The sequence below is a fragment of the Camelus bactrianus genome, chromosome 8, assembly GCF_048773025.1.
Source record: "Camelus bactrianus isolate YW-2024 breed Bactrian camel chromosome 8, ASM4877302v1, whole genome shotgun sequence".
Taxonomy (NCBI): Eukaryota; Metazoa; Chordata; class Mammalia; order Artiodactyla; family Camelidae; genus Camelus; species Camelus bactrianus.
The window spans coordinates 39,353,460-39,370,948 of NC_133546.1; the positions used below are offsets into that span (position 1 = coordinate 39,353,460).

General features: G+C 37.8%; 1 protein-coding gene across 1 annotated transcript in view; it reads left to right on the forward strand.

Moving 5' to 3' along the window:
• The first annotated feature begins 5,860 nt into the window (after window positions 1–5,860).
• TRAPPC3L (trafficking protein particle complex subunit 3L) overlaps window positions 5,861–17,489 on the forward strand; it is a 42,373-nt gene continuing 30,744 nt past the window's right edge. Inside the window, exons 1-3 of the mRNA XM_010965459.3 lie at window positions 5,861–6,198; window positions 9,913–10,010; window positions 12,817–12,916. Coding sequence (XP_010963761.2) covers window positions 6,157–6,198; window positions 9,913–10,010; window positions 12,817–12,916 — 240 coding nt within the window. The 5' untranslated portion in view covers window positions 5,861–6,156. The remainder of the gene's footprint in view (window positions 6,199–9,912; window positions 10,011–12,816; window positions 12,917–17,489) is intronic.

Genomic DNA, 17,489 nt, shown 5'->3' on the forward strand with positions numbered 1-17,489 from the left:
CCATAGCAGTTTTATTTATAACAGCTGCAAACTTGGAACAATACAAATGTCCATCAACAGGTGAATCAACAAATTGTTATATATCCATTATAAGGGAATACTACTCGGCAAAATAAACAGAATAAACAATTGATATAGACAATAATAAGAATTAATTCAAAATAACTTTCTGAAAGGAAGAATTCAGGCAAAGGAACATACACTGTATGACTATATAGATTCTTAAAAGTATAAATTAATCTACACTAATAGAAAACAGACCAGTGCTTGCCTAGGGAGTGAGGGAGGAGGAATAAGAAGAGAGGGATTGCCAGGGGGTGGGAAAACTTTGGGGACTGTATCAGTTTGAATCATGAGCTTTTAACTGATGTAGGTGACTGAGTGGTGGATGGTACAGAAAGGCCAATGCCATCGAAAGAAGAATTTATTATTTATATTTACCAAGAGAAGGAGGAATGCCAGGCCACTCCGGGCCACATGGGAAGCACCAGGTTTGGGCGGAAGGCAGAAAGGAGGAGGGAGAGCCTAGGCCACGGGGAAGCCTGGGGCTTCTGTGGGAAAGGCAAGGCAGGTCCAGGAAAACAGCTTAGGGTTGTCTGATTTAAACAACTCTAGTTGGCTTTGGCTTCCATGGGCAGCTACTGCTGCTTGTCTTGTGCCTGGTCCTGGGTTGATTTAGAACAGACGAAATACTGACTTGGTGTATGAGAGTTAGACAAGAAAGTGAGTCACAGTATGGATTCCAGATCACACAAGAAATATAAAATACATTGGCTGTTAGTCTGGCCCTGTAATTAAGGAATGAAAACAAAGAATCAAAGGAAACACAGTCAATACAGCAGTGATGGAAATATTAATTACACTGATTGATTTGATGGCTTCAGGGGTGTATACATATGTCAAAGCTCATCAAACAGTACATGAATTATATCTCAATAAAGCAATACAGATCTTACATATAATTATTAAATAATAGAAATACAGTGCCTAGATCATTCAAAATGGATGACACAAAAAGAGAATAATGACAGGAAAAGAAGTAGTAAAGAAAGAGAAAAGGATGGTAAAAAGAAAACACAAAATAATAGTAGAAATGAAACCAACACATCAATAACCACACACACACAAAATTTAAAACAGCTAACAATTACCAAGTACTTCCTACACCCCAGGCACTGTTCCAAGAACAGCATCTTATTTGATCCCTGTAATAATCCTATGAGGAGGTACTAATACAATCCTCAGCTTTTTTACAGATGAGAAAACTGTGGCGTGTCAAGATAAAGGAAATTGCACAGGGCCATAGAGACAGGAGTGAAAAGGCCAGGACTAGCCATGCTCTTAACCACCACACCAGAGCTGGGGTAAATTCACCTACAGAGTGATTAAAAATAGAGTCATGCTGCTTTCAAGTGACACACCTAGACTACACACAAAGTGTGAAAAATAAAGGTACTGAAATATACCTCACTGGGAATAATAATAATATCATTATAAGGCAAAAATTACTAAAGGCAAAAAGAATCAAAAGGGCTAATTTTGAACACTTCATTATAATAGAAGGAATGATCCATTATGACATATGACAATGGTCGGCTTGTATGTTTTTGACTGCATAACTGAAATATATAAAGCAAAAACATTAAATTATAAGGAGAAATTCTTATAGTCAGAGAGATATTTTTAACATATCTTTATCAGAAATGATTGATCAAGTAAACATTAGAAAGGATATAAAAGATGTGAAAGAATCAAATTAGCAAGCTTTGATAAAGATGTAGTGCTCCATACCCTAAAAATTGAGAATAAGCATATTTATAAGCTCCCCATTAGTCATTTGCCAAAATGCATTGATCATGTACAAGATCACAATGTAAATTTCAGCATTAATGTCCAATAACAAGGAAACAGATTTTAAATAACTATGGTAATAGAATGCCAAGGAGTAGGGACTGACAATCTATGGTTCAGGGACCAAACTGACCCACTGCCTGTTTTGTATGCCTTTTGAGCTAAGAATGATTTTTCCATTTTAAAATGGTTGGAAAAAATTTTTTTGATATTTTGTGACTTGTGGAAATTACATGAAATATAAGTCTGAGTGTTTATAAATAAAGTTTTATTGGCACATAGCCACGCCTGTTCCTGAATTGTCTATGGCTGCTTTCCCCCCACAACAGCAGAGCTGAGTAGTTGTGACAGAGTCTGTATGGCCTTAAAGCCTAAAATATTTATTAGCCAGCCGTTTATAGAAAAATTTGCTGCTCCCTATTATAAAGCTGTGAAAATAAAATAACTAGGATGACAGGTATGGATAGACATACATCTTAAATAACTTTGAAAGAAAAATGCAAGCTGTAAGAAACATGGAGTATGAAACATAATGTTTCTTTTAAAACATTAAAGTCTTAAAAGAAAATAATGGTCCATATTCTTTATGGTTACTAACATCTGCAGGATTTAGAAACATATATAGGAATAAAAAATACCAAGTTCTGGGTAGTGGTGACCATTGAGGAGGAAAGAAGAGGATTAAGAAAGGTACAGGCTATTTCAACTGTATCAGCACTGCTTTAATGCTTAAAGCAAAGCCTGAAGGATACATAGTAAAGCTTGGTAGTAAGTACTACATTTTCCTTATGTTTATAATTTCATATTTTAAAAATTCATTTAATAGGGTAAAGCAAGTGGAGGAGGAAATTGTAGACCATTCTTTCAGGGAGCAATGTAGGAAAGGATGGAGCATTGATTGATTGACTGAAGTCACTATTGAGGTGTCAAAGTCTGCTGTAAAGGAGTTTGTTGATGACAAATTCTTAAGCTTTTATTAAAGTTTTATTATTGTTTACTGTTGAAAGAGCTAATGACTGCATTTGCAGAACCAGCATGTAACTTGTCAATGAAAGTAACTGATTACATCCATGAGTAATCAATTTTCCTTGGGGTTTTATAGCCAAATGTTCTCCTTGGTAAAGGTAGCTTGTTGTTGCCTGTCTATTCAACACATAAAATGTCTATTCCTCAGCAGGGATTCACCAGCTCATTCACTGAGTATATGCTGGTACCTGGGGCAGGGAAATCAGGTCTGACAGCTAGAGCTGTCCTCAGCGGGGTAGGAGTGCTGAGCAAATTAACACTGATTCTACGTAAAGAATTTCACTTATAATAAGCACCAAAAGCAGCCTTAAATAGAAAAAGAAGTTGAAAAGGATGACAAGCCCCTGGACCAGATGTTATAGTAACTGAAAGTGGCTTTGCCTTGCCTGGGAGTTTGTGGATGATCCAAATGGTGCACATACAGCTGACACATCAGTAAACGCCCCCTCTTTAAGCGTCTCCCCAGTTCTCTACTCAGCTGCCGTGCCACCTCCCACAGGACCTGAACAGGGGAGTGGCCCAGTTCACCACTAACTTGTGTTGACTGGCTGCAGTGCAGATATATTGGTATTGAAGAATGTGTCATTTTTCCAACCTCGGCTCCAAATTCAGTCCTCGGCTACAGAAAGAACTCTTAATACAAGAGGCAAAATTTCTCTTCTGCATTATTTTTAATGACTCTTCTTCCTAGTTTGCTGCCAGGGCAGACATTATAGGTCATCTACCTGTTTAAAACATAACCTCTGTGCTTTCTTTCATTTACAGGAAGGGCAGTTTTACATTTTAAAAAAAGAAGAAGAAGAAGAGCCTGTGGGACACAAGGTTCACTCAGATCAGAAGAGCTGCTGCAGGCAAGTAGGTTTCATAGTCTGAACACCAGTAAACCAGCGTCCCAGCCAGTGCCTGCGGCTGTGCCTGTGCAGGTCCTGCTCTTGCTTGGGTGGTGCTTGGCAGGGGCTCCTTCTGAAAGCCCCGTGGTCCTGGCTGCAGGGGCAGGGGAGAGGGGGTGACCCATCACTCCAGAGGAAGAGCTGGCTTTTTCTAATGAACCCACAATGTCCCAAATTCTCTTAGTGGCCCTGATATCACCATACCACAGCCACTAGAGTTTAGTGAAATAGATTCCTGTGTCATCACTTCCTTCCCACCAAGTACGCAGGCCTTCTCTGTTTTTCTCAGGGATCTCTCATTCAGAACCCAGAATTCACCCCATACTGGGCCCAGGGACATGCTGTCACCATACCTTAGTAGCTGTGGTGAGTCTGCTTCTAAAAGATTTTGCTCTAACACATTAGAGTATGTGCAGTAGAAAAAAAAAAACAAACATTTTTTGCTTTGGAGTCAGCAAATTTAGCCCAAATCCCTCTTTGTTGCCAACTATCCAGCTAACCTTGAACACGTTTTTAACCTCTCTGACTTTTAGGGGATACATTCCTATCCTAGAAAATGGCCATGATTACAGTACTGACTATTACACAGATTGTAGTTGAATTAAACTGGGAGGGAGGGGAGGAAAAATGTGTTGGAAACTGAAAAGTTTATATAAATGTAAGGTGTTATTAATCGGGTATGGAAAACCTCCCACACCCCCAACCGAACAAAACTGATTTTCCTGATAATGGTGTCATAAAACATAGAATTCCATTCAATATAGCCACCTACAAAAATAGTCTCTAGTCACTAGTGTTTATATAGTGCATTATCATGTTTTATAGCACAGATTATTTCTTTGATAATCACAATTATTCCATCAGGTAAGTATTATTATTGCCATTTCCCAGATGTGGAAACTGAGCCAAAGCAATAAAATAGCTGACCCAAGGCCACACAGCCAGTAAATGGTTGCAAGCAGCTTAGCCTGAGCCTCCCAAATGCTCCTGGGCTCTTTGAACCACACCTAGTCTGTCAGTGTCGGGCTGCACCTCGCAGGCCTGCAGGCCCGTACTCACCCTGCTTCAAGACGGAACAAAGAGCCTGGAGTCAGGGACAGAGACATCAGTGGTTTAATGGAGAGGGAGAGTTTATATATCTGAAGCAAGGTCCTGGAGCACACCCTGTGCGCGGTGACAGCAGGCAGGACGTGGTGGCAGTCTTCACTCCAAGGCGAGCAGGGACGTCAGCAGTTACAGGGGGAACTGAGGTCAGGTTGGCTCATTTGTTACCAGGGAAACCAGCAGAGGGACACACCCCTCACGGCCCCTTTGATAAGAGCACTCTCTAGCTGGAGCCTGGGGCGAGTACGTAGGAAGGCCAGTCATGTGAGTAGGTGGAGGTGAAGCAGGCACTGGTCAAGCAGAGGATGTACAGAGATCAAGAGAACAGCCACTTTAAGTGGCCTGACCATACAGTCCTTTACAGGAAGAATTTTCCAGAACACATAGGGCTAATTGACTCAAGCTGCAAGAAATAGGAAGCTGCTTTCTCAAACTGAGTGTTCTGCTTCCATTTCTGGAACAGGCTTGATCCCCTGCACCCTGCAGTTGTCAAGATGAGAGGGTTTCTTGTTTTAACATTAAGTATCTATACTTCTGCATAAATAAAGATAGCCTTTAATAGCTAACATCTCGGGTACTTTCAAATAAAAGCTAAGGGCTTGCTTGCTTTCTTTGCCAGAATCGTTATGCATTATTAAACTGGAGAACACCCATTTTGAGCAAGAGTTTTATAAGAAAATATCACCACCCAAATTCTGTCATATCTTGAAATTGCTGCTTATGCAAAAAAAGTTACCAGATGTATTTGAATTTTGTAATCACTCAATACAGTGATCTGTGATATCTGTTAGTTAGGGGATAAGGTGATACCCATTGGAATTGTTGATTAGGTTTGAACACAGGATTCAGTGCCTACAGATTGTTGATCCTATCTCGAATTCACACAACAATCAATTCAAAGACTGAATAATGCTAACATTTAGATCTATCTTGCATTGTGAAGGTTTCTGTTAGTGATTTTAAAACAATGCCTTGGCACGAGAGCAAAACACCACTCCTACACTCCCCTGGGCTAAAGAATGTTCAGTAGCTGGTGCTGCCGTTTTGACTCTCCACTATCAGCTTTTATGCTTCTTGATTACGACTCGTCCCCACAAGTGAAGCAGCATTTGATTGTTGGCAAGATTCATGGCTGTAAGACAGTCTTATTTATGATTGTTTTCTCTTCAGTTCAGCAAAGAGCAAAAGCAGTTGAGTGCAGAGGTAGCACCCGGTCTCAAAGCAAGGAGAAACTGGCAAACACGAAGGGACAGAGATTGATACACTTCCTTCATCGTCGCATACAATGTCTCGTCCTGCACACAGAAGACCAGAATACCATAAAATAGTAAGTTCTTTCTATAAACATATTCTCAAAGAGATTTTTTTCCCCTGAAGCTGTTTTCTTGAGTGATTTCTGATTTATTTTGAAAGGTGACGTTATTAAATAGACTTTTTCAGTGGAGCAGGGGAGTGTTTATTGGAGAGAACCATAAATGACACTTCTGGGGATAGTTACAATGATCTCTTACATACTGAGAGAATAATCGTCTCTTTATATATATTTTAAGGTCCACTTTTCTGACTAATTATGTCTATGCAAGCATCAAATTTTTCTTTTGTCTCTAACAGAAAATAGAAAAAGATTAAGCAATTCTTTGTGTGTTATATTTGTAATTTGTTGTATTTCAAACTTCCAGAAATAGGAAATGAAATGTATAGCAAATATTGGTTAAATTAAGCAGGAATATGTTATCCAAAAACTTGGGATTAAAAGATTGCCTCTAAAAACATAGTTCCTAATCTTCAATGTCAGTGATTATTATTGTGATTTGCTGCATGCTGTTATACTTTCTGTATATTCCATGTTCAGAGTTATTTTTAAAACTTAGTTAGTTGCAGGTTAGATTTGGATAAATATTGTTCTTTAATCTTTTATTACAGTTTAGAGGCATTCAGAAGTTACAGATATGAAAACTCATCATTAAGTTTAAAGCTCTGTTAATTACTTCAGAAGACTGATGGACATTGCATGAAATTAAGTAATTTCAGACGTGAATACTTAGAATTGTATGACTAACCCATGTGCACCACAGTTGAGAATGCCTGCAGATGCCCCCTCTGACATTCTGGGCTCTTTATTTATTTTTATGTGGAGCTGTCAAATGCCAAAAAATATTGGACGTAGTTCATATTGCACCTAAAATCACTTGATTTATATATCAGTTAAAACACATTTTTATCCTGGTATATCCAAAACCTCCTGAAATAAATTACTGGTGTTCTCTTTTTCATACGTGAAAATGATTGCTTTTTATTGTTTTTAAAACTATGAGGCTAAATTTTTGTTGACCTTTCTTCTAATCAATCGTGTGGATTTGAGACCCCCTGGACATGCAGTTCAAGGTACGGCCTTTGGCCATGAAGTAGAATAAAGCAGCCTGGCCTTTATGGGCACTGAGCTTGAAACGCAACTGGAAGTAAAATGTAGTTAGTACCCCACCACCACCACCACCAGAGTGAGAGAGAGAAAAGAAAAGAAAATGCTATTATTTCAGTTTAGCCTTAGCTATAAATGGGCACAATGTTGAAGTATGGCACAGAGGTAGGTATAATTTTATCTCCTTTTCTCTCTTTTTCAAATACTTTTTACTGCTAGTGGCAATGACCATTATTCTTCTCTCTCTCTCTCTCTCTCTCTTTTCTTCACCTTTGCTTATTTTTATGCTGTAGCATTGGCACATAAAAGTAATTTATCTTCTCCTGTGGTTCCTTATACATTAGGCAGATATTTCATATAATTAATTTACAGGCATTTCTTGTGATTTATGAGTAGATTCTTGGAAGATTCAAAAAAGAACAGAATTAAAATTGACTACATGATAACCCTTCAGTGCTTTGTTTAACAATTTTTTTGGTTCAAATCACTTGCTTTACATTCCTGGTTTCCTAGTAAGACTATTAATGCTCTCATTATTTTCCCATACCTGAATTGTGTATATTAGTCCTTAATGTAATGTCAAGTAATGTATTTAATGTATATACTGTACACATTTATGACATTTTGATTTATCTTTTTCAAAACAATGTCCATATGTGCCACATACTATTTAGATTCTGTTTACTTAAAATTTATTTAGTTATAATACATAGTCTACCCAATTAAAAAAACACATCTGTCATGACACAAACCCATACATAAGAAAGTGGGTACTAGTGGTATTGGGCCAATTTTAGAAGTATTTATATCAAAATTATGTAAGATTTTATAGGAGTCACTTTTGTTAAGTGAACTATTTTATTGGTTTTCTGAGCTATTTCTGCTCATGATTTAAGAAAAAAACAATTAAATACATATTATCAGGCCTTACCTTCCCTCCACCCCGTGTTAGGCTACCCAAGATACCTGGGCCCAGAGGTCAGGACACCTCTTCTAACCTGGAATCCACATTTCATGAGATTACAAGATTAAGCATAAAATAAGATTATGTTCAACAGTGGTACCCCTCCCTACCCCATCTCCCATTCACCTCTGCTCCAAACAGTGCTCTCTTTTGTGCACCTCGGAGATAGTTGCTGTCAGAGGGAGCCTGCGGTCGCCCTCCACTCTGGCTCTGTCAGTCGCTAGCTGGGCAAGTCACCCACTCCTCCTGAAGCCTCATTTCCTCTTCAGTAGGACAGAGAGCATTGGAACAAATTATCTGTAATGTCCTCTTCTCTTGGTATTCAACATAAGATGCAAAACTGTGAGGCTCTTAAAAGGATTGATTGAGCTTTGCTCTTTCTCTTTTCCATATTTTCAACATATCTATGCTAAACCAGACCTAAATTATCCTCAGTTTTAATTTTCATCTTTAATTCACTCTGAAAATGGACATATTTTGGAGATCCATGTGGAAAGTGCAAATTCTCCTTTTTTCTCTAAGTATAAAGAAAAAACTCACAAATTTGTTGCTATAGTTGGATTCAGCCTGATGGTCTCCTTGGCTGATCTGGAACCCATTAGGAATTTTTTTTTCAATTTTTTTTTTTATTGTATTACATATTTTTTTGTTTGTGGGTTTTTCTGAGAGGGAGGTAATTAGGTTTACTTATTTTTTTATTGCTTCTTTTTTTATTGAAGTATAGTCAGTTTACAAAGTTGTGTCAATTTCTGGTGTACAGCATAATGTTTCAGTCATACATATACATACATGTATTCGTTTTCATATTCTTTTTCATTATAGGTTACTACAGATTGAATATAGTTCCCTGTGCTATACAGAAAAAACTTGTTGTTTACCTATGTTATATATAGCAGTTAGTATCTGCAAATCTCTATCTCCCAGTTTATCCCTTCCCACTCACCCCTGGTAACCATAAGTTTGTTTTCTATGTCTTTAAGGCTGTTTCTGTTTTATAAATAAGTTCATTTGTGTGGTGTGTTTTGTTTTGTTTAGATTCCACATATGAGTGATATCATATGGTATGTTTCTTTCTCTTTCTGGCTTACTTCACTTAGAATAATGATCTCCAGGTCCATCCATGTTGCTGCAAATGGATTACTTATTTATTTTTAATGGAGGTACTGGGGATTGAACCCAGAACCTCGTGCATGCTAAACTTGTGCTCTACCACTGATTTATACCCTCCCCCTCATAAGGGATTGTGCAGACTCACGAGACATCTCATGCAATTATTCCTTCCAACTGAAAACATGGTCAGCATATACCAAAGGCCATTCTAGAACAATAAGAATTTATATCAGCAATTAGTATTTTAAAAAACTTCCTCCATAAAAATGCATTGCAAGTTATATAATACAAGCAAATGTGTAGAATGATGTTCTCATGTTAAGAAATTTCACTGCTCTTTGCCTGTGAGCAATGTATCCAAATATGGGTACAGTGTGTTCTCAAAATTGAAAATTGTTGTAGTAATTAGGTGGGGGGGAGTGTGGAAAAAATAAACAGATGATCTCAAAGGTTACTTCCAACTAGATAATTTTGTAAAAAAAAAAAAAAAAGAGCAGTATATTGTTCATCACTTTGCCTATAACATAAAACTATCCCTTTTTCCTCAGAACAAAGATCTCTTTGTCCTCACCTATGGAGCTCTGGTTGCCCAACTCTGTAAGGATTATGAAAAAGATGAAGATGTGAATAAATACTTAGATACAATGTGAGTAAAAGTCTTCCATTCTTGTGGAACATAGTAACATAGTTGTTTCTTAACAACCTCTGTGTGTTGCCCTCCTCTTTCCACTTTTCTTGCTGCATTTCACCAGCTCCTCTTCTATTTCAATGAATCACATCTTAAATTTCTGACAACTGCCATTTGGGTTGCCATAAAATATAAAGTAATACGAGGGGACTTTTATTTCAGGAATGTCAGTCATGCAGTGTTTTCTTTTTCATTAGAAATCATTTCTTTGCTAGTCGCCTATAAGCAAAGGATGTCGTAAAACTGAAGTTGTTCTTTAAACAATATGGTGGATCATCAAATTTGATTCTTTTCGGAGGTCTTCTGTTCTAACACAGTTTCTTCCAATGTAAACACGAGCTTACACAAGCATGGACCATCTCTGGAAGGATATGAAAACAAGAAAAAATACTAATGGTAATTGCCCAAGAAAACCGGGAGGCAGGGGATTATGGGAAGAAGGTAGATTTACTGTTTCCTGCAAAGTGTGTTTATTATTTGAACACTTTTACCATTACTATGCTTTACTTAAAAATATATTAAATGGAGAAACCCGTTCCTTCCTTTTAAAATAAAGCCCATTTTCCTTTATTTATGGATATTTCTCCTGTACAAATTTAGCCTTTAGTTTTCAGAAAAATTGTATGATCATCATATTACCTCCTAAAAATAAAATATTTGCCAGTATATTTTGAATATCTTAATTATGGGTCCTGAAAAGGACTCTAACAGAGCAATACCTGGAAAACTTGTACTAGTTAGAAGATTTGTACCTGTACTAGTTAGACAGGTTGAAGGGAACATTCAGCTTAGTTAAGCGTTTTGTAGCTTTTTAAAAAGTTTCATTGTATTCTCAATTGGAATACAGAAATAAGACAACATTGAGGAAAGCTTGAAAGATTTTTTTTAAAACCCTTGGTTTCCTCTCTATGTTTATCCTTTTTTACTGGAAAGTTATTTTTCATTGTCCTATATTTATTTTTATTTTGGTTCACATACCTTTTTTTTCCTTTTTTTCTTTTTTTTCTTTTTTTTTTCATTTCTTCTTATCCAGGGGTACTTCCTCAGTTAAACTGTAACAGTGGGAGCTTCTTAAGCCATTTTATATTTAGGTCACTCTTAAACATATGATAAAGCATTTTCACAAGTTACATTATTTTATTTATGTTAGGTTAAATTTGCATGGCTTTGTGGAACAGCAGCATAAAATGAAAAGAATCATTTATTTGACTAAAAAAAAACCCTTTGGTTAGTTACTTGGGTTCACATTTTAGCGAATACGAATGAAATATTAGGTAAAGAATATATTTTGAGAGGCTGTAGAAAAGCTTTGTCTTAAGAAAAACAATAATTCACATTTGGAGTTCTTTAATAGCTTCTGCTGAGAGCATCTTACATTTTTAATTTGATAGATACAAATCTACTTTGCAGAAACATACCCTTTGACCAAAGCAAGATATGTATGTGTGCGTGTGTATGCATATATATTGCACTGACCACAAAATTCTGCCTTCCCATCACCGTTCCCAGGGGCCGAGCCTACAGATATGCATAATAATTATAAAACACTGGAAACATTTTTTTTTAATCCTGGTGCAACTATTTCTATAAAGTATACGTTCTGTTCTTTAAAAGGCTTTTCAGTGTGAACTTTCTGGCTAGACTCACAAAGTGTCTTTCGTGAAAGGCAAGTAAGCTCAATTGAATATTTCTATCCACTCAGAAATATTATTGAATAATCTCATAGATTTAGTAAATTAATAAGCACTCTGACATCCATCTCCCCCCGTTCCCTGGGTCACCAAATATCCCTCCACTCACCACTTTAGACCCTATGAAGCAAATACTGCCCTTCCAAACTGTGGTGTCTTTTATCTTGTTGGGCCTTCTGTTGCTCCATTCAAATTGTTTCACAAGTACATGTAGCTGTGAGATTAAAAGACCAATTTTATGCCAGTGATTTAGCAAAAGCAGTCTTCTTTCTTTTTATTTCCGCCATCAAGGTCTTATTTCCTTGACTAGATTGAAAGTTCTTAGCTGCCTTGTAAAGGTGTCTGCTCCGTTGTGTTGTCACATCTCAATACAATGCTTTCAGAATTGTACTTTGAGTGCTACTCAAGCTGTTTGCTGTGGGGTGGAGCTAACACATTATACAAATACCTCCTCCCAAGTTCCACTGATTCAGTTTCCCTGGAATAAAAAATGAATTTTCTGAACTTCGCTATTTTGTTTTTGTTTTCACCAAACTTCAGCGTTCTAATGGCTGAAACTTGCACTGGCAACAAAAATTGATTTCTCCATTTCCTTCTTTCCCTCTTTCGAGAGCACATCCCAGACATGCCTGCTCTCCTACCATGATAACTATGCCAAGAGGAAAACGAGCATCCAGGTAGCACACCTGTAGTAGACAACAAGTTAGCCAGAACCTCATTCTGTTTCTGACAACAGCTAATGATGAGAAAGTTAGTTGCCAATGGGAAGCACAAGGCTACAAACACCTATCTCCTTTAACTTTAATTTACATTGTCAAGTTTGGGCCAGCCTTGACTCCTCAGACGTTTTCTGCTTGCAGGAGACTAGTTAATATTTCCTGGGTGGGTTGTTCTCTGCTTCTGTGGTCTGTGGGACACATAACAAGTGCCAAGTCTCCACTTGAATTTTCAAGTTAGGTTTACTTTGTCATTTGTTTGTGCAAGTGCTAAACAGATGAATCCATTCTTAAACAGTGATAGACTTTACTGATTACTCACATATTTTCAGAGCACACTCTTTCCTTCCTTTGCAGGGGATACGGTATTGGAACACGGCTGATAGAAGACTTTCTGGCTCGGTCATGTGTGAGAAGATGCCATAGTTATTCAGAAATTACAGACATAATTGCCCAGGTAAATGCACTTTTAGCTCTGGCAATATGTTTCAGGAATCTCTGATTTGTCCTGAGTTTGGTGGTTTTCTGCTCTGATTGAACAAGTTCCATCTGTATTTGTTTTTAGGTGCTAAGACAGGAGATTCTGAATGAAAAGCATTTTATTTCAGCCCAGAGATAAAGCTACTGTGAACAGAGATAAATGCTTCCAAGCTTTTAAATGTCTATTGATTTTTCTGACCACATGGTATGTGTGGAATGTATGTCCCACCCTGGGAAAAATGTTTTGAGAAGGCAAACAGAAGGGGTTATGAAAGACAACCTTATAACATGCATACCCCAAACCAATTTCTTTGTATCATTATTTCTAGCTCATGAAAGGAGGTAATCTTTGGTTATCTCAGAGAATATTGTTGTAGCCATTTCATTCCTGGAGCAATGTTTTCCCCAGAGAAGAGTTAAGCTTCCTGTAACTATCTGTGCTCTAAGAACTTTCACAGCTCTTACATGAGAGAAGCAACTTTGAATCATCCAGCACCAGCTTGAATTTCTTAGATATAAGATAAGATTGGGAAATGCATCTTTAGGTGGAATTCATTTAACCTGCTTACCTGTGGTTATTAACCTAGTGTTGTTCATTTGTGGGAAACCTAAGAGGCATGCATGACCATGAGATATTTATGGGGTCCAGTATACTGCCTCCAGCCTCTCACAACTGACCAGTTAAGCCAGTCTCATTCTTCTTTTCTCTCCTGATCTTCAATATTATTATACATTGAAATACTGACCCTTCCCATGCACTATGTAGAACTATTACTACATAATGCCTTATGATTCTAAATGCAGTTGTACATATTTTTTGTCTTTCATTCTTACAGTAGCTCTGTGAATTAGGCAGAATAAGAGTTATTGTTCCCATTTTCCAGATAAGAAAACCGAGTCCCAGAAAGAATATGATAAAAGTTGAATACTATGGGGAAGGAAATTTTGTACATTCAAAAATGCAATCCAAGTGAAAGATTTTTCTCACTTATTGTTATTATTACTTTTGATATTTCATGGCTAGTGAATCATGTAGTTGAGAGTGAAATCCAGGTCTTCCAGTCCTAGTGTAATAAGTTTACTACATCATAAACAAGTTTAAAAATTCTCTTTCCATCTTTAATGTAACTAAGGAGTATATTCTTGTATACAGATATAGAATATAACTGAGATTCTGAAGCAGTAGTTTGAAAAATGAAATAATTTTTCACTAAACTAATTCTATGGGCAATACTACAAGAATAATCTTTGTTTTAATGGGAAGCAAATGTTTGAAGTATACAAATGTAGGTGGTTGTGTTAAAATGCCATTGGGATTTTGATAAGGATTGTACTGCATCAGTATATCACTTTGAGTGGTATGGACATTTTAACAATAAGTCTTCCAATTCATGAATATGGAATGACATGCTATTTTTTTCATATCTTATTTCATTTCTTTCATCAGCATTTTGTAGTTTTCAGTATACAAGCCTTTCACCTCCTTAGTTAAGTTTATTCCTCGGAATGTTATCCATTTTTGATGCTCTTGTAAATGGAATTGTTCAGGAGTTTTGGTGGGGAAGGGAGTAGTTCACTGTTAGTGTAAAGAAACACTACTGATTTTGTATTCTGACTTCGTGTCCTGCAAGATTGCTGAAATCATTTATCAGTTCTAACAGTGTGTGTGCGTGTGTGTGAGCGCGAGCACACGCGTGTGTGTATTCTTTAGGGTTTTCCATATCTAAGATCACATCATGTGCGAAAAGAGAGAATTGTGCTTCTTCCTTTCCAGTTCGGATGGGTTTTCTTTTTCTTGCCTAATTGCTCTGGCCTGGACTCCCAGCACTATGTTGAGTAGAAGTGACGAGGGTAGGCATTCTTACCTGCTCCTGATCTTAGAGGACAGCTTCACCACTGAGTCTGTCAATGGGGAAAGGATAGTCTCATCAACAAATGGTGCTAAGAAAATATGCAAAAGAATGGACTTGGACCCTTGTCTCACGCCAGACACAAAAATCAACTCAAATGGATTAAAAACTTAAACATAAGACCCCAAACTGTAGGGGGAAAGCTTCATGACATTGGTCTTGGCAGTGATTTCATAGATACGACACCAAAAGCACAGGCAACAAAAATAAAATAAACAAATGAGATTGCAACAAAATAGAATGCATCTGCACAATAAACAACAGAGTGAAAAGGCAACCTATTGAATGGGAGAAAACATCTGCAAACCATTGATCTGATAAGGAGTTAATCTCCAAAATATATAAGGAACCCTATAACTCTATTTAAGGAAAAACTAATAACCTGATTAAGAAATAGGTTAAGAGTTTGAATAGACATTTCTCCAAAGAAGAAATACAAATGGCCAACAGATATATGAAAAAATGCTCAAAGTCACTAATCATCAGGGAAATGCTAACCAAAACCACAATAAGATGTCACCTCACAATTTTCAATGTGGCCATTAGAAAAAAACAGAATTGTTGCTGGGGAAATGGAGAAATGGAATCCCACTGCTGGTGGGATTGTAAATTGGTGCAGCCACTGCGGAAAAGAGTCAGGAAGTTCCTCAAAAAGTTAAAAATAGAATTACCATATGATCTACCAATCCCACTTATGGATATTTATCCAAAAGAAAATCAGGATCTTGAGAAGATATAAGCACTCCTATATATTCAACATAGCACTGTTCACTGTAGCCAAGATGTGAAAACAACCTGAAACTTAGTCAACAGATGACTAGATAAAGAAAACGTGGTCTACACATACAATGGCATATTACCCAGTCTTTAAAAAGAAGGAAATCCTGCAATAGGCAACAACATGGTTGAAGCCAGTCACAGAATGACAAATACTGCACGATTCCACCCATGTGAGGTACTTAAAATAGTCAGATTCAGAGACTCACAGAGTGGAATGACGGTTGCCAAGGCCTGGGTGGGGAGGGGACATGGAAAGTTACTAATCAGCAGGCATAAAGTTTCAGTCCAGCAAGGTGAATGGGCCCTGGAGGTTTATGGTACAGCAGTGTCCCTATAGTTAACAATAATGTACACTTAAAAATGTGTCAGAAGGGTAGATCTCATGCTACTTATCACAATAAAAAGAAGCTTTAAAGAAACAGGTCTGCTTGGTGTAAAGAACATGTTACAGTGAACACTTTCCAAAAATCTTTTTTTCTAAAGTTTTCGTATCGTTTTTGACTTTTCTGATGTCATGTGAATTGTCTGCTCCTCCTATTGTCCGTGAACAGGGAAAAGACCCAGATCCACTCACACTCTTATGCAAGACTTTTCTTACTGGTGAAGAGAACATTCTGTCACCCTCGCCCTTCTCTTGGGCAGAGGGGTTGTCTCGCTGGCCTTTGCACTTTCCTTCAAAGGCCTGACTGCTTCCCTCTTAAGCATTTTCACTTCTGCAGCAAAATGATGTCACCCAGTTCAGGAGCAATTTCACACAGATGACAGGTCAGACTCTAGTTACACACTCACCCACTAACGCTTTGCTTATAATTAGTAGCTTTCATTAGAAGGTCTGGCCTTCGGCGGCATTATGTCATTAATGCCTGTAAACTCTCCTCAGAGGACGCAGGTGTATAATGAACCAGAGCTGTATGTTGTGGAGAAGTGGGGCAAGGCCAGAGGAAGTTTGCAGAGTCACACGCTGCGCGAGGAGCACAGCAGAATCAGGACAGACCCCCACGGTGTGACTTTTGTTTGGCTGCCCTCTCAGACCACGCACTTACACAGAACACCATTACCATCCTTCCCCGGTGCCTACTATATACCTACATACCGTGGCTTCCACAGAACTCATGATCACTGTCCTGGTTCGAGAAGGAAAGAGAGGGAAACAGAGAAAGAGGATGTATCTGAAAGGGGCTGACTAGATGAGGGAACATATGCCCATCTGAGTGAAGTGACTCCCAAGGGCTCGCCAGTGAAAGACTGCGGGAGGAACAGGTCTCCTGACTTTATGCCCTGCCTACCCTCCTCTGCCTCTGAAAGGGTTCAGCTATGTGACTTCAGGCATTAATAACATTCCCCTCTCTCTTGTTTTCCTCATTTTGCCTTTTCCAAAAGGCAGACAGACGGTCACTCTATCACTAGGCTTAAAACAAATACTTTTGACAGGCTTTGGACCTGAAATTGTGCCATCTACTGGGATGAAAAGCAACCTCACTCATCCAATAAATATTTGCCAGCTTTACATTTTACACACAAAAAAAGAGATAGGCTATTTCTAAAGTCATCTTCCTGCAACATTAAAATGTATCCATTTTTAAATGTGATTCTGTATATACAAGTCTACTTTTTGTGGTTATTGCCTCAAAGCACAACTTCAGATTTTAAATAAGACATTTTATACAGATTGTCAGCAGCATCATAACATGATATGTTGCAGCATATGGTATTTAGAAACGTGAGTAATACAGCGCCTTTCTTCAGAAAAGCTCAAAGTAGTTCCCACCTATTATCTATTTTTCCATTACCAGAGCCCTGTGAAGTGAAAAGGGCATCTGTCATCAACCCCATTTTACTGATGATGTCAATGAGATTTAG